Genomic DNA, 22,628 nt, shown 5'->3' with positions numbered 1-22,628 from the left:
ACTAGGGCTGGCTCTGACTGCACGTGTGGACCCGCAAGCCACGAGTTCAGATTTTTTTGTGGCCCCCACCCCCATCAAAGTTGCCCATCTCTGGTTTTTCACATTCAGGATATAAATACTCCATACTGTCATACTAATTGCACCGCAAATGATAGCTCACTGGAGAAGTGCATGCTTCTTCCAGGCTGTGTGGCTTGTACAGTAAATAGGATTGGTTAAGATGGCATAGCAGATGGACACCGGCTTATTTGAGTGTGTGCGACGTGGAGTGGACACAGGAACCCGTGTGTGAACGGTGTTGGGACACCTGAGGATAAGAGGCCATTCTGTATAGATGGACAATTCTCAATGACCACAAGACAAGTAGAAGCCAATACTTTCATCTTTATTAGTAATCTTGTACTCTTTAAATAAATTTATTTGTAAAATCTCAAAACGAAACACTGAACAGGAGTGTTAAAGCCTGTCTTAATTTAAAACGATACACAACAAAACATATAAACGCACGTTAACTCTTTTCTGTGTCTTGTAAACAACCCCCCCACCACTCCACAGTTTGATAAGATTTGGCATGTCCTTTTTCTCAATACATATGCCTTCAGCTCTTTGTATCATTAAAATTTTTATTATTATTGCAGTTCGGACAATAAAAAAGACAGTCTGCAAAAAAAAATAATCTTAAAATGAGAGAAAAAAAAACTAAGCATTAGTGCCAATGTTCTTGAACACAGTCAGCAGTATACCAATGCACTCAACACAGATTTATAGACTTTCTGTAAGCAGCCTCACACACTAATCATGACAGGCAGTAACATGCACACTACATTATCCTCACATTCACACACAGGGGTTTATCACTTGGTCTCCTTCTCACTCATACACACACACACAATCCCACTCTCTGAGAAATGCAATGTTCCCTCATACTGCCAGAGTTTCAACAATTATCATAGTAACAGTAACAAACGTGATTGAGAGAAAAACAACAGTAGGAGGTCAGCATTTGAAAGGAACAATTACATTTCAGTATTCCAATGTTCAAAATAAAAACCATACAAAACAGAAACTAACATACACAATAAGATAGTTGTCATCAATCAGAGCGGTGTGTTTGCACATGTTTTGATTCAGTCTCCATAAGGGGCATGAATGGAAACTACAGGTTGTCCTGCATCACATAGTTTTCCTATATGACGCGAGTAATGCTGTTACAGTGCCCATCTGTCCGAAGGCTAGTTTGTATTTGGTGTGTGCATGTCCATGTAAGTCTGTCATCAAATCACCTACTAAGCACAATGCAATCCAGCCAGTCTCTCAGACCGACAGACTAATTTTTCAGGTTCAAGTCTAGCAGTTTAAATCTTCATCTGTGGAAAAAGGCCTTACACATCTAACAGTCCCTGCATTTGTTTATAGAATAGCTTAAGTCTGGCCATGAGAATGTGTGTAAGCATGTCTCACATTTCTGCTTGTGTGTTTACGTGGTTATATTTAGTCAGTTATATGTGTATGCGTGTGTTTACGTGGTTATATTTAGTCATTTATATATATGTATTTGTGTTTCCCAGTGTATGTCGTGTGTCTAAATATATACTTATGTGAAGGTGTGTCAGATGGAGTCAGCCACTCCTCCCAGCAGGTCACCAGGCAACAGGGCAGCTGGGCTGCCCATTTGCTGCCTGTCCTCCATTTGGGGTGCACCCCACAAGCTGCTGCTGGAGTAACCTGGGGTCACACCACCCCAGAGCCCAGACCTCCCTGCCTCTACCCGTCCCACCCCACCCCCTACCCCCTTCCCAGCCCCGTTGGCGCTCCACTGAGCAAAAATACCAAGCCCAGGACCTTGGGCTGAGGTGGCCTCTGGAGAGCTGCCCGTACCATCCAAACTTTGCCAGCCGGAGCTGGAAGGCCCCACACTACCCAGAACCCCTCCTCCACCGCTGTTTCCACCCAAATTGTTTCCTGCTCCAATTACTGCTCGTTCACTCCCCGGGGAGCCCCCTCCGCTGTTGCACACCACTGTGTGCGTTCCTGACGAGCCCTGGGCCACCCCTGCCCCTGGGCTGGCCCCCTCCGCACCTCCAACCTGGGAATGTGCAAAATAGCGAGCCACTTCCTCCTCACTCACAAACTCTGCCAGGATTGTGGTGTTCCCCAGAACACACCTGGAGAAAACAAAATATATCAGTGTCCTTTAGTAAAACAGGTGAAGTAGTAGAAATTGTACTAACTGAATGGCCATCAGGCTCCAATTCAGCATTAAAGGTCAAATAAAAAATAAAATAAAAAACATTCTGCATGGAGCTAACATTAGGGCTAATTTGTAAATATTTAATTACAAGCATTTAGCATTACACTAGGCAGCAGCACAGCGTTTGTTAGTATGTAGAGGGGTAGTAGCCTACATGTGCAGTGCACCCTGGGCCTTGGCTGCTTCCTGACGTGTGCTGTAACGAATCAGGGCGCTGCCCTGGGTCAGGCCGAGGTGAAAGGTCAGCAGGGGGCCGTGCTGCATACAGATAGTCCGTAGCGTGGAACCGTCAATCTGTAGGAGAACAAAAAATGTAGTGGGATACCAGTGTGTCTGTGGTGGGGAAGTGTGAGTCTGTAAAAGGGTAGGCAGTGGAATTAAACATTTCCCCATTCTGTTTTTCCCTTAGCAGCCCTTTCATGCCAACTTCATTCATGCAATCCTTAATTGATTAAATGGATCAGCCAACTTCACAATCCAATTACACTTGGGTCACGCATGACACCGGCTCATTTGCATAGGATACACTGAAGGAGAATGCTGATGAACAAGAAATTCACACCCACCTCTCTCTCAATGGCCATTTCATTTAATAGCTGTGATAAATTCCACTTCGATGATGGGCCAGAAAACATAAAATTCAAAAATCACCCACAACATAATCCATAGCCCCCCCATCCTTCTGCTCATTCCCTCCCTGCTCATAGGTGCTAGTGCTAACATCTTTATCAATTCTCTCCATCTGTACCTGAGGGGTGAGATTGCTGAGCAGTAGCCAGCAGCTGCCTCTGGAGGCCACACCATCATTCCACGCTGAGCCTACGGAGGAGAGAAAGAGGGCAGTCAGAAACAAAGGGTAGTCTTTCAATCTTTTTCTGTTGTAAAGCCAGTATCTAATAAATATCTTACTACAATGAGTTCTGAAAACCCAACAGCTATAAATGGTTTTGTATCAAGTTAGCCAGGAAACAGTTAAAATCACTACAGGGTTGATCCAGATATATAATATTACCTGTCCCAAATCTTGAATCTTGACTGCCCCCGCCCTCTCCCCAGCCCCTGGTCAAACGCGGGGCTCCGCTGCCCCATAGGGATGTCGAGGCCAGTTTCTGACTGGTTAGTCCAGGAGGGGGGCGTGGCAACTGGGAACTGATGCGACTGGTCTTCCACGGCTTATTGTGTCCAATGGGCTCTGGGGGCCAGCTGGGTTTGTAGTCAGAGTACTTTGCTGAGGAAACAAGCACAACTTTCAACAGACGAAAATAGATTAAAGGAAACAGCTAATTTCAATATATCATCAATTTACAGAGCTTTGGTTAGCAGCTCATTCTCTCAAATATTAGACTAGACCTTAAAGCTGTTCATATATTAGAGAATGTTAATACCTGTGCTGTGTGCATTGCCAAGGGGGTTGTCTGAGGCACTGTAGGGCCAGGCACCTGGTGAAGGCAGCAAGGTGTTGAGGGAGGGGTTTGGCCCTGCAACAGAGAGAAGGGAAACATAGCTCATTTCAAACAATTTACAGGGCTTTGGTTAGCAGCTAAGTCTCAACTATTGGACTAGACCTTAAAGTTGTTAATATCAGAGAATAACGCTACCTGTGCTGTTGCATCCCCAGTTGTGGGGATGCGAACTCCCTCGCTGCTCATGTATGCCAGTTAGGCTCTACACCCCTTTTAAAGCAGATTAATGTGCTTCATTTGAAGAAGTTATTTGGCCACTTTAGTTGTGATACAAACCTTATTAAAACATTTTCACAAGTGATCATTTACAAGTGGTAGGCTAACATTGTCACTAGGGTTGCACATTTTGGGGAATATATACAAATTAATATTAATACCATTTAAACGTGTCATGACGTGGCCCTTTCTGGGTATAGATCGTGGCATCCCTCTCTTTCGCTCTCCTACATACATGTTCTGTTATCTCAGGTCGTAAATTCCTGGAGGAGACTCTCCTGTCCATGCAGTATATAGAGTTTCACAGTAGAACAAATGCATTTCTTCTACATCACAGAAAAATATCCATGTTTTGGAGAATGCGTAAACAGTCGGTGGAGAAGCCAGCTACGACCCGGTCTGTTTTGTTTCATGTTTGTGACCTCATGAAAGACAATACAGCCACATTACCATAACTCTGTTTATACATTATAAACAGAGTTATTATTGTATAAAATGAATGAGTAAAGATTAAACCATTTGTGAAATGATGGAATGCTATGTTAAACCCTTAATGTGAGAGAATTGTATTCCCTTTAAAAAGTTAAACTAAGCCATTGGCCCACCCCCCATGAGCAGACATGATCTGGCTGATGGGACAGCCCTTTTCTACTGTTACGAATAAAACCCCCACCTGAAGAAATCCTTTTCAGACCATGCCTACTTCAGTCAGCTGAGGGGGCAAAGGTTTGAGTCGAGACCACAAAAAAACTCAGTTTAAGCTAAGGTTGTAATGGTTGTTGAATTTCTAACCATACCACGTGGAGCATTGGCTATGCGGCAGGAAATGGTTCAACTCTGAGACTATCGATCCTGACAGAATAAGAGCAACAGCCGAAACATCTCATCTATAAGAACATTTCTGGATGGTATCCACGAAAGACTTCCCAACAGAAGGACTGACGATTCCAACAGAGATCACAACGACACACAGAGTAAATATATATTGATTGCAATTATTCCCAAATGAGTGTGTGTTCATGGGCAAAAGGATTAGCATTTTCAATTAATATAATTATCAACTGTGTAGTGACTGTCTTTACCGCACTTCAATCCACACCCAGTAGCCACTACTATTAATTACAGAGAATTGATTTGATAAAAATAAGTCTTCAATCTAATGATGCCAAAGACGTGACATGTGTTTTTTGCATTGGATATATTTACCATATAATATGGAGACAGAAACAAACATTACCATTAGTAGACAATTGTAAATGATTAAATCCTTTCAATAGAATTACAAATGTTTTAGTTACGAATTGAAGTTGAATTCAATGAATTGACTCTTCACATGGGATGTTTTCACTGAACAAAAGGGAATATTGAACGATCCCCAATGATCCATTGCATCTCCCAAAAACATTTTCAACATTCATCTGTAAAATTATAGTCTAGAAACTAAAGCTTTGGTTGTCTTCCTCTCAGGCTTCCATGTCTTCTTCCCAGACCTCCTCAATGTCCACTTCTTGAACAGACTGAGGCCTCATCTTCACTGTCACTTTCCAACCTTGAGGATGGCTCATTGTCAGGTTCAAAAAGCCTCAAATGTGCCCAGATGGCAACCAATTTTTCAACCATTGTATTGGTTAGCCTGTTGAGTACTTTGGTGTGTATGTTCCCAAACAAGGACCAGTTGCGCTCTGAGGAGGCTAATATTAGTAGGATTTGGAAGATGGTGGCGGCAACAGGGGAAAAAAAGTCCCTTCCACCAGGTGGCTGACGAAATATGTTGGCACAACTGCCATATTGAATCTCCATCCCAAAGCCCATGCTTGGAAGTGTACTTCGACAGACTGCCAAGAACCTTTCCCTCATCCAGGCCAAGGTGGCGAGACACGGTAGTGATGACACCATAGGCCTTGTTGATCTCTGCACCAGACCGGATGCTCTTGCCAGCATACTTGGGCTCCAACATGTATGCTGCGGCGTGTATGGGCTTCTGGCAGAAGTCTTCACGCTTTTTGATGCTTTTCAGAACTGCAGTTTCCTCTGCTTGGAGAAACAGTGAAATGGGCAGGGCTGTACCTATTTTTTGGTACTGCCTTAGAGGTGTATGCTGGGCGAAGTACATTCAGAAATATCTTCCAATACACATTGCCTGTGAGCATCAGAGGTGAACCAGTGGCATACACAGCTCGAGCAAGAAATTCATCAGCACTTCTGACTACATTCCTCCATTGAGTAAAAAAACAACTTCTGATTCCAGGAGGACCATGAGCTGTTGCTATCGTTAATATGTCTGATTTGTCATTTTCACCTCGAGTAGAGGTACTTTTGTCAGAGGTTGCTTGTTGTGAACAGTGAGGGAACTTTATGCACTTGGCCAAATGATTCTTAATCTGTTGCATTCTTCACATATGATTTGGCACAGTACTTGCAAGTGTACACAGCCTTTCCTTCTACATCAGCCGCAGTGAAATGTCTCCACACATCAGATAGTGCCCATGGCATTTTCCTGTAAAGATGTAAAAAAAAAAAAAAGGTTTTTAAAAGAGTAAATAAAAACAAATACAATTCCATGTACAGATAAATAGTGAAGCAGTTAGATTAAACAACTCCTTTGTAAGAGAAATGCTTTCAAATGAAACATATGGAAACAGGTGAATTAACACTCCCCAGTTAACAGGCTCAAGCAAACTAAAACCCACGTGGAAACAAAAACTAACTAGCAGAAATTGCTAACAAGTTAGAAATTATTTAAACACTTTGCTGTAGGCTACTACTTACTAGTTAATAAAAAATAATTTATGTCATAAAATATATCCACCCCACCCAGTACAGTAATGAAAACTTACCAGAAAGCATGTAGTCCTTGGCTCACAGTGTAGTAGTGTGGGCTCAACAGCATCTCATTAGTGTGCAAGATCTTGAGAATCAGCTCTACATGTGATGGAAGAATGCACTGTGCTTGCAGAGGGTTGCAATTCCATTGAATTGGGGATAGTTTAACCAAAATATGCCACAAGACCTACAATTGCCTTATATGTATCCTACAAAATAAAAAAGGTTCACTGTTATAAGCTAACTTTTGACGAATGTAAGCAAAATTCCAGGGCTCAACTTCCGGAAATGTACAGAAGCTTCGCAACCCTAATTGTCCCCCCATCAGACTATTCTTGATTTAATCTTATCTTTACATAATCTAAATAACATATTGGTGAAATTTGTTTTGATTTAAAACGGACCATTGCACCTGTACCAAAACAGGGGCAGCAGGATAAATAAAAAAAAATAAAAAAGTAATCTATGCACTTAAATAGCAAATGGAGGATGCTTTTCCCACCAGGCAGTTTGACTGCCCTCGTGACCGCCAGTAATACAGTCACTGCAACAACCCAAGTTGTGCCAATAGGTTTAATCTCATTCAATACTTATACAGAAGCAGTGATTAAACAGTGAGTACCTGTATTGTCTCGCAGTAACTGGTGGTCAGAGTCACTGAGGCTGGAGGGTCCATGGGAGCCCAGAACACTGCCAGGGGTCATGTACGGGTCCGACTCCGGGTCGGCACTCTGGATGCCTTTCCAGGGCACTCCAGGCTGGAACTCTGTCACCGCAGAAAAAACACAGGGAAGACTACTGAGTCTGGCAATATTGACATTTATTTCAACGTTTCATATGTGCATTTCAAAATTGTGCATTAGGAACTTGGGGTACTGAAAGCAGTTTACCTGGGGGCCAGCTGGATGTCCCAGTCATGGTGCCCATCTTGCTTCCAGGGGTACGGTGCCAGTTGTCTGAAGGGCCCTGAGGGGTCATTCCCAACCCATCAACTCCGAGCAACTCATACTGTGAATATGGGGAGCCCTCTCGAACTTTCATGGCCATGGGTAAAGGACCTGCAATAGCACACAAGACAAAAACAGAAATACAAATAATTTGTCAGTTTGACATGGCTTTTCCTTTTATGGCTTTATATAGGTGTGATTATTCATGTAATTAGCAAGACATTGGATTTTAATGACTCACCATTCTTGTGATGGGCTGTATCTGGGGGAGAGGGGGCCGGAGAGTGACCCTCCATCATCCATTTGAAGCGGGACTGCTGCCCTCCTCCATCCTTCACCCCCCCCACCATGGAGCCCAGCTCCAGCCCAGACAGATTGCCTCCGGGAGCAAGACCTGATATAACAGAAAAAAACATGGTCAGATGGTTCATTCACTGCAGTTATGAGCAAAGATGGCTGTGTTGATAAAACTTGGGCCAGTGTAATCCCCCTGAAATCGAACATCACGGAAAAGCTGCTATGTGATTTAAATGAAAGACTTTTGTCACGGCAACAGTGATATATGAGCTACTGTTTACACAAATTAGTTGGATATGATTTAGTAATGGTTTGCCTTTGACGTCATACTGAGTAGACTGCTCTAAACTGACAGATTGGACTGAAATGTGTTAGAGATAATAACGAAGACCAAACCTAAGCAACTTACCAGAGTACATCGCCTGTGTTTTGGCATGAAGATCTGACAAGGGGCCACCCATACCAGGGTGAGGCATCGAGTCTGCCATCGGCTGTTTTGGTGCCCCTCCAAGAGATGGGGACAGTTTGGAGCTCCCACTGCCTCCGCCCACCACTCCCTGTTGTTGCTGTCTCTGTTGTTGCAGAATAGCCATGATTCTAGCCAGCTATGGAGACATAGGGTAAGAGAAAAGACTGAAAAATATGTACACAAACTCTGCATCAATAGAGTAAAGACAAGCTGGCTAGAAAGCTACTACATACTGAAAGTCTAGCACAAGTATTGCATCTAATATTGAAATTAGTCCGAACTGCTATTGGTATAGTGATAAGGCACTACACTACTATGGGACGTTCAGTACCTGCTGTGGATCAGTCTGCTGGCGTATAGGCTGGGGCAACTTCCTCTGGTTCTGCAGGAGCTGCTGCTGCTGCTGTTGCTGCTGCAGAAGGAGCTGACAAGCCTGAGTGGGTTGGCAGGCACAAAGTAGTTTTACTATTCTATTCCACTGAGAGAGCTAGTGTAGTGGCAGTTTTACAGTTGCAATTACTTGATGTCCAATCAATACAAGATTATTTGAATTACTGAGCAATTTTGAAAATTGTGATAAAACGGTTCAGACCTGAACCACAACATCGAGGCAGAGACGATATTTACCAGGTGGAATTGCTGCACATGAGGGTAAATGTTACTAAGCACGGCAAGTTGCTGTGGCGAGAGCTGAGGTGGGAACACCCCTCCTCCGACACCTACTCCTCCAACACTGCTGCCAGGAGATGGTATCTGCTTTAGCATGGGACCCGGCACCTGTTACGTGAAAAAAAAATGTGTATTAGCATTGTGGACACTGGAGAAAGAAAAATGCTCTGGATATAGAATGTAGAGTTTTGTTAGACAACCTGGCCAATATTACAAAATGGAAATCTAAAAGACAAGCTAGAAAATATATTGTTATTGACTTTCGGAGCACCTGCTCATACCCAACGTGGAACAACTTTCTAAATAAACATTAATATTCGTGAGGTACAACACAGGCAGCGTACCTGCGCAGACATGAATTGATGAGGGACTTGTCCGCGTAACCCTTGGGAGGGGTTCATGGGATGCATCCCAGGCTGGCGCATTCCCCGAGACTGAGGCATCCCACCGCTGCCACCAAATAAACCATGACCACCCATCTGGAACGAAATACAGATGAGTACAGTTAAAAATGAAAATGATAAAAAGGAACAGTGAGAGCTGATAAAATGAAAATATCTATAAAGTTAGTTGACAAAAAAAGCTAGTTGATGTTAGCTGGCTAGCTAATGATAGGGTCAACATATCTAGCCTCCTCCACCTAGGCCAATCGACAGACCATGCAAACACTGCTTAGCACAGCTTCAAGGACACCTTGAACCACTTGACAGGAGTATGACTCACTTACCTTGTCACTGTAAGGTCCCATGTCTCCAGGCCCCATGTCTTTGGAACTGGGCATACGGTAGCCTCCACCACCTCTTCCTCCTCTCCGCATTTCACCGCTGTAGTCGTTCATCCCCCTCTTATCTCCTTCCAACTTTTTATCAAGACTCAAGTCCTCGCCCTATTAAAAGAGTAGTACGCGTCAGTTTTTACTCAAAGAGTGATCAAAGACTTAGTAGTCACGATCTGGTTAACCATTACTACAAACACTTATGTTTTAGCATTATTTAAAACCTCTTCAGAACATAATCTTGAGAATCTATAATACCTTGCTAGTAAGGCTAACTAGCCAAGCTAGTATGTAATTACATTCCAAATCATGGTGAGATACTATGTGTATCCACGAATAAGAAACCACAAATTCATGCCAAAAACTGAAAACGTCTCTACTCCTGTGTGTTTGGTGGAGTATGGGAACCGTGCGCACATCTACTGTATGCAGTGCTCATTTCACCCCGGAGGACTTCAATGGCTTAGTATAACCAGTGGAGGGCAGGATTCATAATGAAACCAGGTGTTGTGCCGAGCGTTGTTTGTGAAGCCTGCAAGCTCTATTTCAGGGTTCCCCAACTGGTGGCCTTATTTGGGGCAAGTTCTGTGTGCAAAATCTTTTTTTTAAATGTCTATGGTTCATTGTTGGACATAAGACTAAAAACACCAATAAATAAGTTGAGTGATTTTTAAATTTTGGAAATCTTTTCCAAGTATTCCTAAGCATAATAAAAAGACGTGATTGTATAAAAATGTAAGCAAGGTTTGAAATGATTGTTTTAGTTAAACATATCGGTTTGGGCTTATCGTGAATCATTTGCAGACTACAAATTATTTGTAATTATCAGCCAGCATTATACCACCCTGCATACCACTGCTGGCTTGCTTCTGAAGCTAAGCAAGGTTGGTCCTGGTCAGTCCCTGGATGGGAGACCAGATACTGCTGGAGGTGGTGATGGAGGGCCAGTAGGAGGCACTCTTTCCTCTGGTCTAAAAAATATCCCAATGCCCCAGGGCAGTGATTGGGGACATTACCCTGTGTATGGTGCAGTCTTTCAGATGGGACGTTAAACGGGTGTCCTGCCTCTGAGGTCATTTACGATCCCATGGCACTTATCGTAGGGGGTGTTAACCCCAGTGTCATGGCTAAATTACCAATCTGGCCCTCAAACCATCAAGGTCACCTAACAATCCCCAGTTCACAATTGGCTCATTCCTCCCCACTAACTATTCCCCAGGTCGTTGCTGTAAATGAGAATGTGTGAGAAGCGAGGGCATGTCACCAAGAACATACAGGTCGCATTGGTGGGTAGTAAATGGGGCTCTGGTGACAAAACGGATGGCACTGTGATAAACTGCATCCAGTTTGCTGAGTAGAGTATTTTGTAAATGACATCGCCGAAGTCGAGGATCGGTAGGATAGTCAGTTTTACGAGGGTATGGTTTGACAGCATTAGTGAAGTAGGCTTTGTTGCGAAATAGGAAGCCGATTCTAGATGTAATTTGGATTGGAGATGCTTAATGTGACCTCTTTGAACCACCCCTCCCGGATCCGGGATAATTGTCATCAGCAACGCTGAATAGCATAGCGCAACAGTCAAATAATATTACTAGAAAATATTAATATTCATGAAAAAAGCAATCCAAGCGTTTGTGTAAGTTTATTGATAGCCTAGAATAGCATTATGTACACTTAGCATCAGGAAGCTTGGTCACGAAAATCAGAAAAGCAATCAAATTAACCGTTTACCTTTGATGATCTTCGGATGTTTTCACTCACGAGACTCCCAGTTACACAGCAAATGTTCCTTTTGTTCCATAAAGATTATTTTTATACCCAAAATACCGACGTTTGTTTGTCGCGTTATGTTCAGAAATGCACAGGAAAGAGCAGTCACGACAACGCAGACGGAAATCCCAAATAGTCTTCATGTCCACATAAACATGTCAAACGTTTTTTTATAATCATTCCTCAGGTAGTTTAAAATATATATATATATATATATATATAAACCGAGTGTGTAGCTTTTTCCATAACAGCGGGAGGAACAATGGCCGTCTTACTCAATTGCGCACCAACTCACTCCGAGAGCCCCCACCTGTGCACTTACGCAATGTGATCCTTCACGCTCAGTTTTCAAAATAAATGCCTGAAACTGTGTCTAAAGACTGTTGACACCTTAGGGACAGAAGCTATATCTGTTCCTGGTTCTAAATTCTTTGAATGGGGCATGCTTATTTAAGATTGTGAGGAAAGCACTTTTAAAGAATGACCAGGCATCTTCTACTGACAGAATATCCTTCCAGGATAACAGGGCCAGGACAATTAGAAAGTCCAGCTCGCTGAAGTGTTTTCGGGAGCGTTTGACAGTGATGAGGATGAGGGGTGGTCGTTTGACCGCAGACCCATTACGGACGCAGGCAATGAGACGGTGATCGCTGAGATTTTGGTTGAAGACAGCAGAGGTGTATTCAAAGGGCAGGTTGGTAAGGAATTTATCTATGAGGGTGCCTGTGTTAACAGATTTGGGGTTGTACCTGGTAGGTTCATTGATAATTTGTGTGAGATTGAGGGCATCAAGCTTAGATTGTAGGATGGCCGGGGTGTTAAGCATGTCCCAGTTTAGGTCACCTAACAACACAAACTCTGAAGATAGCTGGTGGGCAATCAATTCACATATGTTGTCCAGGGCACAGCTGGGGTCAGTAGGTGGTCTATAGCAAGCGGCAACAGTGAGAGACTCGTTTCTGGAAAGGTGAATTTAAAAAAAAGTAGAAGCTCAAATTGTTTGGGCACAGACCTGGATAGTAAGACAGAACTCTGCAGGCTAACTCAGCCCCCTTTGGCAGTTCTAGCTTGTCAGAAAATGTTATAGTTAGGGATGGAAATTTCAGGGTTTTTGGTGGCCTTCCTAAGCCAGGATTCAACTAGGACATCCGGGTTGCAGAGTGTGCTAAAGCAGTGATTTAAAAAAAAAAAAACTTAGGGAGGAGGCTTCTAATGTTAACATGCATGAAACCAAGGCTTTTACGGTTGCAGAAGTTAACAAATGAGGGCCTGAGGAATGGGAGTGGAGCAAGGCACTGCAGGGCCTGGATTAACCTCTACATCACTAGAGGAGAAGTAGAATAAGGGTACTCGTGTAATCAAGTGCACATTTTTGTTTATATATATTTTTTTATCCTTTATTTAATTAGGCAAGTCAGTTAAGAACAAATTCTTATTTACAATGATGGCCTACCCCAGCCAAACACCCCTATGGGACTCTCAATCATGGCAGAATTTGATACAGCCTAGATTCAAACCAGGGACTGTAGTGAAGCCTTGTGCACTGAGATGAAGTGCCTTAGACCGCTGCGCCACTCGGAAACTCCTTTGCTAGTTAGTAAGTTATTAGCTCAGTTATAGATAATTTGTAGTCAGTAATAGGCGAGTGATTGCTTCCTACAAAAGCACAAAACATGTACATTTCTAGACACCTTTAAAAGACTAGTCAGGTAAAGAGCTTATTTGTTTTAAAGAGGCAGTGTTGCATTTCAAGACATGCTTGAATAAAGCTATGTAGCATATAGGCAGAGGGCTTGCATTATAGGGAATAGACTGGCTTGCCGGGTCCTCCAATATATGTCACACCCCGCAAATATTCTTTCTGGCATTCTGATCAGTTTTATGTAATAACTCGAAAAATTGAAAAGTGGGGTGCAACTTTGTATTGGGACTTTTGATGAGTATTCTAATGCAAATCCATATTTTACATGTGGTTACGTTTATGCTACCTACCCTTCAACAGAAAATGCATCGTCACCATCCTTTCTTCCGAGACATAATTAATAGGGCTTACCATGAGTCCCATATTTTGGAATTGTCGTGTCATTGGGTTCATCCAGTTTTCTCCACCTCCACCCTTTAGGGAACAAACAGAAACATGCAATGTAGCTAAACATAATCCCTCAATCAGAAAGATGTCCTTTCATAGTTCCACAGCTTAGGATATAAAAACAAAATTGAGCAGGCAGATCCTAACCACAAAAATACCTTAAAGTTGCCTCTCTTTCCCCCGGGGCCTTGCCCCCAGCCACCAGAGTTGTAGTTGCTGCTGGTCTGTGAGCCTGTGCTGTTCCAAACTCCACCAACGTCCTCCTCCTCATCCCAACTGGAGTGTCGAGAGGCTGGAACTGGGCCCTCTCCTTTGCCCCAGCTCTCTTGCACCGACTTTGAACCTATGGGACATGCAAAAATTGGTCATGCAATGTCCTGAGGAGTAACACATTTGGTTTACAATGAAAGCTCCTTGAAGTGTCTTACCAGATTTAGATGAGGGGTTTCCCCAACCAGCAGTTTTGCTTGAGTTATCTGGGTCTCCCCAGCCAGATGGTGCAGCAGAAGTTTGCCCCCAGGAAGCAGTGCCATTATCCACAGATTGTCCAACGAGGTTGCCACCACCTCCCCACATACCTGGGCCTGGTAATACAGAGAATATCAGATTAAAGAATATGCCAGAAATGCCAGTTGTTGGCCTTCGAAGGAATAAATTGGTCATAGCTTACCCATTCCAGGTGCATTGCCAGGGTTTGAGTCCCGGTTAGCTGGGATCGCAGGCTGTCTCCTTGGTGGTGGCTGTTGTACGGATGTCGGTGGACCCTGTTGAGTTTGGCCTTGAAGTGGTGGTGGCTGACCAGAGGGGGCACTGTTTTTATCCCACAGGTTCACATTCTTGCTGTTGTAGCAGGTGGGATCGCCCCAGGCTGAAGTGCCATCATCAATCTCCATCTTGCGGCTGATGGACTGAGGGGAGGGCTCCTCCCACCCGCTGGGCTCAGGGGCCTCAGCAGGCCCAACAGGGATCTGAGGGATGGGGCCAGCAGTCCAGCCTGAGTTTTGGTTCTGATTCTGGGTGGGAGGACCTCCTGACCTGCCCAAGCCTCCTGGTGGCTGTTGGGTCTGTGATTGGTGTTGCTGTTGATTTGGGGCTTTCAGTGTTGCCGCTTGGCTGTTTGGTATCTGTGGTGAATGCGGCTTCATGCACCAGTCCTGGTGCGGTTTGCCGCCCATGTCACCTCCACTTCCCCAACTCCTCTGTGGGCCTCCCTCATCTATGTTACCCCAAGATCCTTTGTCAGTGTTGCCTTCACCTCTGCCCCTCCCTTCCCCCCAGCCTCCACTGACTGTCTTGGGTTCACGCTGCGCCCAGTTGCCTCCCCCTCTTTGTCCCCATCCACCTCCCTCCCTACCCAACTCTTTCCAACCCCCTGCAGTCCCCTTCTCCTCCTGACCACCTCCCCAGCCACGCTCTCTTCCGCCACCCTGTTCTCCGAAATCTCTCCAGTTACTACCTCCGCCCCCTCTGCGGTCTCTCCCCTCCTGCTCCTCACTGCCCCAGCCTTTGCCATGGCTCTCTGAAGTACTGACGTCGCCCCAGGCTCCACTCGTCTTTCCCTGGCTGCCATCAATATCTTTCACTGGCATCCTGGAGGGAGCAGAATTCCGCATGTTGGATGGTGGAGCACAATTTGACTCGTCATCCCAGCCGCCCTTTGAAGGTACAGGGCCAGTGATCATAGTAGGCATATGGGCCCCAGCAGATGGATCAGTAGTCATTGTGCTGTTGCTTGCGGGGTAAGTAGATGCCCGACCAGTAGAACTAACAGCTTGAGATGGAAATGCAGGGGAACTGCTTCCCTCATTTTGACTTGCTGCTCCTGTATCCAGGTCCCAGGCAACATTCTGCTGTACCTGGATCTGCCCCCATCCAGTGTTGGACAGCACCCTGGGATCCAGGTCCGACCGGCTGAGCATGCTCTGTAAGGCCACTTCAGGGTTGGGGGGTGGGTTGCTGGAGCGGTGGCGGGAATGCTCATGGTTCCGATTGTGACTCCCAGCTCTGGACCCTCCTCCACTGGAGGATGAGGGGTCTCCACTACCTCTGCCACCTTGACCTGCCCATTTCCCCACAGCACCAACCCCTTTCTGATTGTCCCAAGCTGTTGTCATAGTAGCAAATGTTGGTGAGGCAGAATCCTGGGATATGCCGCCACCACCACCACCGCTACCTCCACTGCTGCTGCTGCTGCTGCTCTCGCCTCCACCGCTACTTCCTATTGCCGGGTTGCTGGAACCCCTGACATCTGTCGACCCCTGTGTACCGCCCCAACCCTCCTCTGTAGCCCCATCCCATGCTCCCTGAGATACCACTGGGGTATTTGAGCTAACACCATTTCCCCTGACCCACTCCTCATCTCCTGCCAACCCAGCTTTCTCCTCCTCCTGAGCTGCATCTCCCCCTACTCTGTCCCACCCATCAGTCTTAGAGGCACCTGTGTTGAGGTTAGAGGGGGGAGGCAAAGCTCTCCATGAAGAGGAAGAGGTTGTGGAGGAGGATGACGAGGCAGAGAGATGCTCGCTCCCTCCAACAACCCCACTGTCCACAAGGTCTCTGCCTCCTTGATTTGGTCCTTCTCCAAGCTCCAGCCCCAAGCCCCCCCAGTCCCCATGGAGATGTGCTCCATCCCTGGCAGGCATTTCATGGAGTTGGTGCTGATAGCTAGCTTGATTCACAGATGAGAGTGCATGAGTATGGGTGGTACTGGCAGAGAAGGATGTTGTGATGGATGAGGGCATAGCTTCGGTGGTAGCTGCACCAACCCCTGTTGTTCCATCCTGCACAAGGGCAGGCCAGGCTGAAGGGTTGGCATTAGGGTTGAAGTTGGCACCAGGAATCCCACTGTTCACACGAAGAGGGCTCTCCTGAGTCCCAGGAAGAAAGGAGACTTTGGAATTGTTGAGCACTGGCCCCTCTGCTGCTGCAGCCACTCCAATTCCAGGCTGACTGGAAGAGCCCCACACGACACCAGACAGGACACATTCAGTGAGTGACGAGGGGGAAGAGTGGGGTGGGGAGGGACTGTCTGAACTCCCAGCTCTTGCTCCTCCTGTCCTCAGATGCTGTTGGGTGCATTTGTCAGTCCGTGAGGCACTGCTGTTGTTGGGGACATCCAGCTCTGCTCCCTCGGTACCCACTCTATCCCCACCCACAATGCTGGGCCACTCTTCAAGGTCACTCCCATCCACTATCACCTTCTCCCAGCCCTGAGAAGGGGGCTGGCTGCCAGAGCCCACCCCCCATGTGGAATTTGCATAAGTTGAAGAAGCAGCAACTGAAGATGAGGGTGAAGAGTGGGGGGGTGAAGGAGAAGGTGAACCCAGATTGGGATCTGTAGATAATGAGCAAACATACTTCGGTAACTTAAGGACCATGTTAAGAAGGTTAAAACAGCACGTTAATTACACTTGGACAAATATTAATTTAGCTGCCGACTACAGATCCAAACCACATCCTTTCATTTCAATGTTGACCCACCTGTGGATCCAGATGTGGTTGCATTGGGGGCATCTCCCTGTGAAAGAGGGGGTGCGTCTCCCCTACCGCTCACTCCCCCCAGCAGCATGCAGGACAGTGGTGGCTGGCCCCTCTTCAGAAGCACTTTGTGGTCCTGCTGGCAGCGGAATCGTGGGGGCACCTCTCTGGGCATATAGCGCTGAGTTCCGGTGGGGGGCTGTCCGTTGGCCACAGCCGCCCGGTTTGCATTGTTCCCACCCGGAGGAACAGCGAACCCAGCTGCAGGGCAGGGGGACGATGGTGGAGTGGGGCCAGGGCTGGGAGACACAGAGCCAGGAGTGGCTAGTGACTGCGTGGAGCTGGCCTTGGTTGATTCTGGCACTTAAGGAAAATGAAACAAATGAACCAAGTCAATAAAGTCAAAGCTGGAATGCATCCTAATCATAATATTATGTAACATAATATAAACTTGGCCTTTTCCTCTCTCATCGTTATCTTGTTTGATGAAAGGAAGGAGTGTTACAGATGTACAGTAGCAGTCAAAAGTATGGACACTCCTACTCATTCCAGGGCCGTCCAGGTTAGGCAGTCATTGTATGTAAATAAGAATTTGTTCTTAACTGACTTGCCTAGTTAAATAATAATGCATATATAATTCAAACAAAATAAATTTAAAAAACACTACTAAAGGACACCAATAAGAAGAAGAGCCTTGCTTGGGCCAAGAAACACGAGCAATAGACATTAGACCGGTGGAAATCTGTCCCTTGGTCTGGAGTCCAAATTTGAGATTTTTGGTTCCAACTGCCATGGCTTTGTGAGACACAGAGTAGGTGAACGGATGATCTCCACATGCGTGGTTCCCACCGTGCATCATGGAGGTGATGCGATGGTGCTTTGCTGGTGACATTGATTTATTTCAAATTCAAGAAAAACTTAACCAGCATGGCTACCACAGCAACACAAACACATCTGGTTTGTAGGACTCTTGTTTTTTTTAACAGGACAATGACCCAAAACACACCTCCAGGCTGTGTAAGGGCTATTTGACCAAGACAGAAAGTGAAGAAGTGCTGCATCAGATGACCTGGCCTCCACAATCACCTGACCTCAACCCAATTGGGATGGTTTGGGATGAGTTGGACCTCAGACTGAAGGAAAAGCAGCCAACAAGTGCTTAGCATATGGGAAATCCTTCAAGACTACTGGAAAAGCATTTCAGGTGAAGCTGGTTGAGAGAATAACAAGAGTGTACAAAGCTGTCAGAGGCAAAGGGTGGCTACTTTGAAGAACCTAAAATATAAATGATATTCTGATTTGTTTAACACTTTGATTACTAAATGATTCCATGAGTTATTTCAGAGTTGACGTCTTCACTATTATTCTACAATTTAGAAAAATAAAAACCCTTGAACGAGTAGGTGTCCAAACTTTTGACTGGTACTGTATATACAGAACAAAAAAATTACCTTTGACTTTTTGTTCAGTCACCTGAAAGTAGAGAAGACCGTCAGTGCCATGAAACAGCCAACACATTATTGTAACGATTGTCAAGTGCTAATACTGCAAGCAACAATGGTGCGCAGGCCAAGTAAATGATTATTGCTGTCACGACTAAAACACAGCCAAAACAGTGTGGCTCTGACTTTCAATGGGCCATGAAACTGGATCAAACACCAGACAATTCTGTTTTTAGGAACATACCAGAGCACTCGAATTATGTAGGCCTAATTTCCAGATGAAAAGTGGATATTATATACCTTCTGGGAAGCTTCCCTTCTCTTTTTATCCTCTTTCTTCTTTTTCTTGTCTTCCATGAACTGCTGTTCCCTTTCCTGATTCTCCTATCTGGACACATTTAAATGGATGTGGGCATTGACATTTGGCGATAGGCATCAACATCAAGTTAAATACATTTGCTGCGACTTGCCTAAAACGTTTTATGAACAGTTTATTAAAATGAACTCTTACACAATTAGTTAATATTGTCAGAACTATAGTATTAAGCAGACAACCTTGGCAACAATCTGTGGTAGCCACCCTGAATTATTCATTTTCAAGCAAACGATTACAACTCCAAACATGTAACACATGCACATCAACAGAGAGGAAATGTAAGACTGGGCAGTACCTGACTGGTAGATAAAAGAACCCGTTAGCTGGTAGAAATATTTAATTGTCACGTAGGTCAAGGCCTAGCGAGCTAATAGAGATGGCGAGAGAGTGAGTGTGTGCAGGATAGAGCGAGCTAGTTGGCTAGATGGGTCAGGTATCACGGGGTAGCATTTCGTTTTAGTCCCCCTGTTTGACTCAGCTTTACAAAAGCGCTCCACTGAAAACGCTAGTAAGCTGAAAATGTGGGGTCTTTTGAGTGTATGTATGGGAAACGTAAACAAAGCAAGTTTGCGCTATGGGAGGCATTTTGGCAATTTGGACAAGAGTTTGTCCAAATTGCGAAGTAGTAGTCTAGTCTGTAAATACAATTTAAGGACAGCAGTCAAATTAAGCCGCTCAAAATTGTCAGATTAAGAACTAGATAGCAAGCAATATAATGTTCATTTTTACTATAACTATTTATTGACTAGTTAAACTGTTATATGTGGATCTATACGCGGCATTTAATGAAAAACAATTCCCATAATAGCTAACGTTACATTATGCTAGCTAGTGCCACTTAATACAAATCAGCTAGCAGAAGCTTGCCTGGTGGTAATCGCTCTGACGTTTGCCAAGGCCTATTCCAGCCTCGAGATCGAGTACAGAGTAGCCCCAAACTGGACACCCGGTGGCGTTGGACTTGAAAAAAAACGGACGAAACAGACTCCGCGAGAATAAAGTCACATAACGACACAAACGTGTTTTAACATATCTAGCTAAATTGTCAAAATAGTATTGACATTAACCAGCTGCAAGATAGCGCTTTCGTGCGAGCGACTTTGACGTAGTTAACTGCCGCTCAAAAGGTAAAGCCTAGTAGGGAACACGACGTACAGCTGCCGGCTTGCTAACCAGCTCCCAAAGCTAAGCTCCATACATAGTTTAAAAAAAAATCCATACATATCGGTCACACATATATACTGTTATTTAGTTGAGTACTCCGTGGTAATCGAAAATAGTTCATAGCAATGTTAATTGAATTGATTGTGTTTCTCATACACATACACATATATATATATATATATATATATATATATATATATATATGACAACAATACTGCTTCATAGCATGACTGGTCTGTGCAATCAACTATCGCTTTTGGACTGAAGTGACAAGGCCAAAGCTACGAGAAAACTTCAGTGACGTTCTCTGTAGCTAACTTAGCTGACTGACGTTAGCTGTCGCTTATAACTTAACATGGATAGGAAAAAAAAATGGTACACACAATTTACAACATTGTAATGAACAACTTAACGATACATCGTTTTAGTTACTCACCTCAGGAATCAAACATAAAGTACTTTGTGAAATTCTTGCAGACCTATTTAGCTAAAGCTAGTTTAGCAATCTAACGGTAGTTCAAGGCTAAACCAAATAAGAAATAACATCACTAAAAGGCTAAATGTTAACAATCGAGAAATTCAGTTAACGTATATCCTTTCGTACGAATGTACTTTTCGCTGTAAACTACACATACATAACCTCTTGGTGGTTGCAAATCGCTGTGAGGTCGGTTAGTTTACTATCGGCCATTTTGCTTCTCTGTGCAGCTTGTGTTGTTGACCAGAGGGAGGGGGGCTGAATGGATATCTGCACTCTGCAGCAAGGGGGCGTATTCTCGCCTAAGCGTGACGTAATTGACATCCAATTAGCCAGAGTGTTATCAGAGATGACACTTCTCGAGTTTGGTAGAAAAAGTTGTAAGCCAAAGCAACAGTACAGGACCATAACTAGACAGTGGAAACTGAACCTCTACCATAAACTCAGTGAACTTACACATTGCAAAACAAAAACTCATCAATAACCTAGTCCGTTCTCATTTTTGGTTTTACTGTCAGCACCTGTATGAGATAATAATAAGTATAATCAATGCATTCCCCCTCTTCTCTTCATCATACCTTTTCCAGAACATTATCTATATTATATTATTATCTATATCATAAGACTGACCTCAAAATCCCAGCCTCATTTGACTGCTTATTTATACCCTGTTGTTATGTAACATTTCCAGCATGTTGTTGTTTTTCTCTTTTGTTGCCTCGTGGCGTCCGCATGCATCCCAGGCGGAACAGTTCGTGAATATATTATGATGACATTTTGTGACGTTTTTGTTTGTTTTGGACTTCGGCAGGTTTTTTTTCAGCAGTTCGGGCACACCATTTTTCTCTAGAGGCAAGCGGAAGTCGGTCGATGAAGTCTACGCCCCCTCGTCGGCGATTGGTCAACAGTAGGGATACTTCAATGAAGTGCTGTCTCAAAGAGAAACTAGGCAAGTCACTTGAGAAATACTGCACCAAATATCATAGTCAAATGCAAAATCGCGCGACTAAAATCTATTTTGCAAAAACGTCAACATTAATGAAAAATGTATTGAGTTATGCGGTGTTCAAAACAACTGGTAACTCGGAAATCTCCTACTTCCGACTTCAGTCCGTTGGAAACAACTGGGAACTCGGAAAATCGATTTGAACGGTCATCCAACTCGGAATTCCATCTCGTGAACTCCGGCCTCTTTCCAGAGCTCCGATTTTTTCCAGCCTTAAGTTCACTGACGTCATGATTTGACCTAGTATTTTTCCGAGTTCCTAGTTATTTTGACCTCGGCATTATTATACCTCTGCCGTATCACCACGCTTAATCCGAAAAATGTGGTTTGAGGCGCGGTTAAGGATGGTGCAATTGTGGAGTCTCCAGAGGCATGCAGAAGTCAAATTGAGTGGATGGTTGATTGGTTGCAGTAGATGGGGGGCAGTCCTAGATATACACAAACACACTTTCTTTACAACTTCCTTCAAATGCAAAACATGTGTTTGCTCTGACTTCTGCGGAGGCCGCATCGCAGTAAATACTGTATTGTCAATACAGATGATTTATTGACAATGCAGCGCCTTTAATAAGCTCTCGTTTTTTTGTCCGAGTTTCCAGTTGTCTTGAAAGGAACATTCTAAAGGCCAAAGTTTTTCCTAACCATAAAGCAGTCCTAATTTTTAGATTTATTTTTAGAAGAACATTCAAAAGCTATTGTATTGTGACTAGTGGCCAAAGGCAAATGTAGGCAAACCCCAACTACTAATATGAATGTATTTGGTTGTTAGAAAAGCGCTATACAAATTCCATGTATTATTATGAATTATTCAATAATGTAAAAGATGCTCCGTTAACTAATGAAGGTTGTTTAATGCTGATTTTTAGCATATGTAACGGATGTGAAACGGCTAGCTTAGTTAGCGGTGGTGTGCGCG

General features: G+C 44.3%; 1 protein-coding gene across 3 annotated transcripts; it reads right to left on the bottom strand.

Annotated features, from left to right (window-relative positions):
- Positions 1-364: 364 nt before the first annotated feature.
- On the bottom strand, positions 365-21,533 carry LOC118384597 (trinucleotide repeat-containing gene 6B protein-like). Of its 3 annotated transcripts, none has more exons than XM_052518862.1 (21): positions 21,337-21,533; positions 18,989-19,076; positions 18,698-18,719; positions 17,250-17,609; positions 14,440-17,103; positions 14,198-14,353; positions 13,928-14,112; positions 13,734-13,796; positions 9,863-10,021; positions 9,480-9,614; positions 9,094-9,243; positions 8,798-8,899; positions 8,407-8,602; positions 7,942-8,094; positions 7,644-7,811; positions 7,376-7,519; positions 3,637-3,729; positions 3,264-3,497; positions 3,000-3,070; positions 2,406-2,545; positions 365-2,165 (listed from the first exon to the last, which is right to left on the bottom strand). In XM_052518862.1, exons 2-21 carry the CDS (start codon positions 19,043-19,045, stop codon positions 1,610-1,612), a joined length of 5,808 nt encoding a protein of 1,935 aa, XP_052374822.1. In that variant the 5' UTR covers positions 19,046-19,076; positions 21,337-21,533; the 3' UTR covers positions 365-1,609. The 3 variants fall into 3 exon arrangements, with proteins under 3 accessions (XP_052374822.1, XP_052374821.1, XP_052374823.1); XM_052518861.1 differs by lacking the exon at positions 21,337-21,533 and adding an exon at positions 20,665-20,980; XM_052518863.1 differs by lacking the exon at positions 21,337-21,533 and adding an exon at positions 20,665-20,980 and having other exon boundaries at positions 3,264-3,479.
- Positions 21,534-22,628: the final 1,095 nt, after the last annotated feature.

This window comes from Oncorhynchus keta, chromosome 5 (genome assembly GCF_023373465.1).
Source record: "Oncorhynchus keta strain PuntledgeMale-10-30-2019 chromosome 5, Oket_V2, whole genome shotgun sequence".
NCBI lineage: Eukaryota > Metazoa > Chordata > Actinopteri > Salmoniformes > Salmonidae > Oncorhynchus > Oncorhynchus keta.
This window is presented reverse-complemented; position numbering and strand designations above follow the sequence as displayed.

Coding starts and splice junctions, on each gene's coding strand:
- LOC118384597 (XM_052518862.1), bottom strand. CDS start 19,045: ATGGAAGACAAGAAAAAGAAGAAAGAGGATAAAAAGAGAAGGGAAGCT. Junction 14,113..14,197: donor AAACCCCTCATCTAAATCTG/GTAAGACACTTC, acceptor CATGTCCCATAG/GTTCAAAGTCGGTGCAAGAG. Junction 13,797..13,927: donor GAAAGAGAGGCAACTTTAAG/GTATTTTTGTGG, acceptor TGTTCCCTAAAG/GGTGGAGGTGGAGAAAACTG.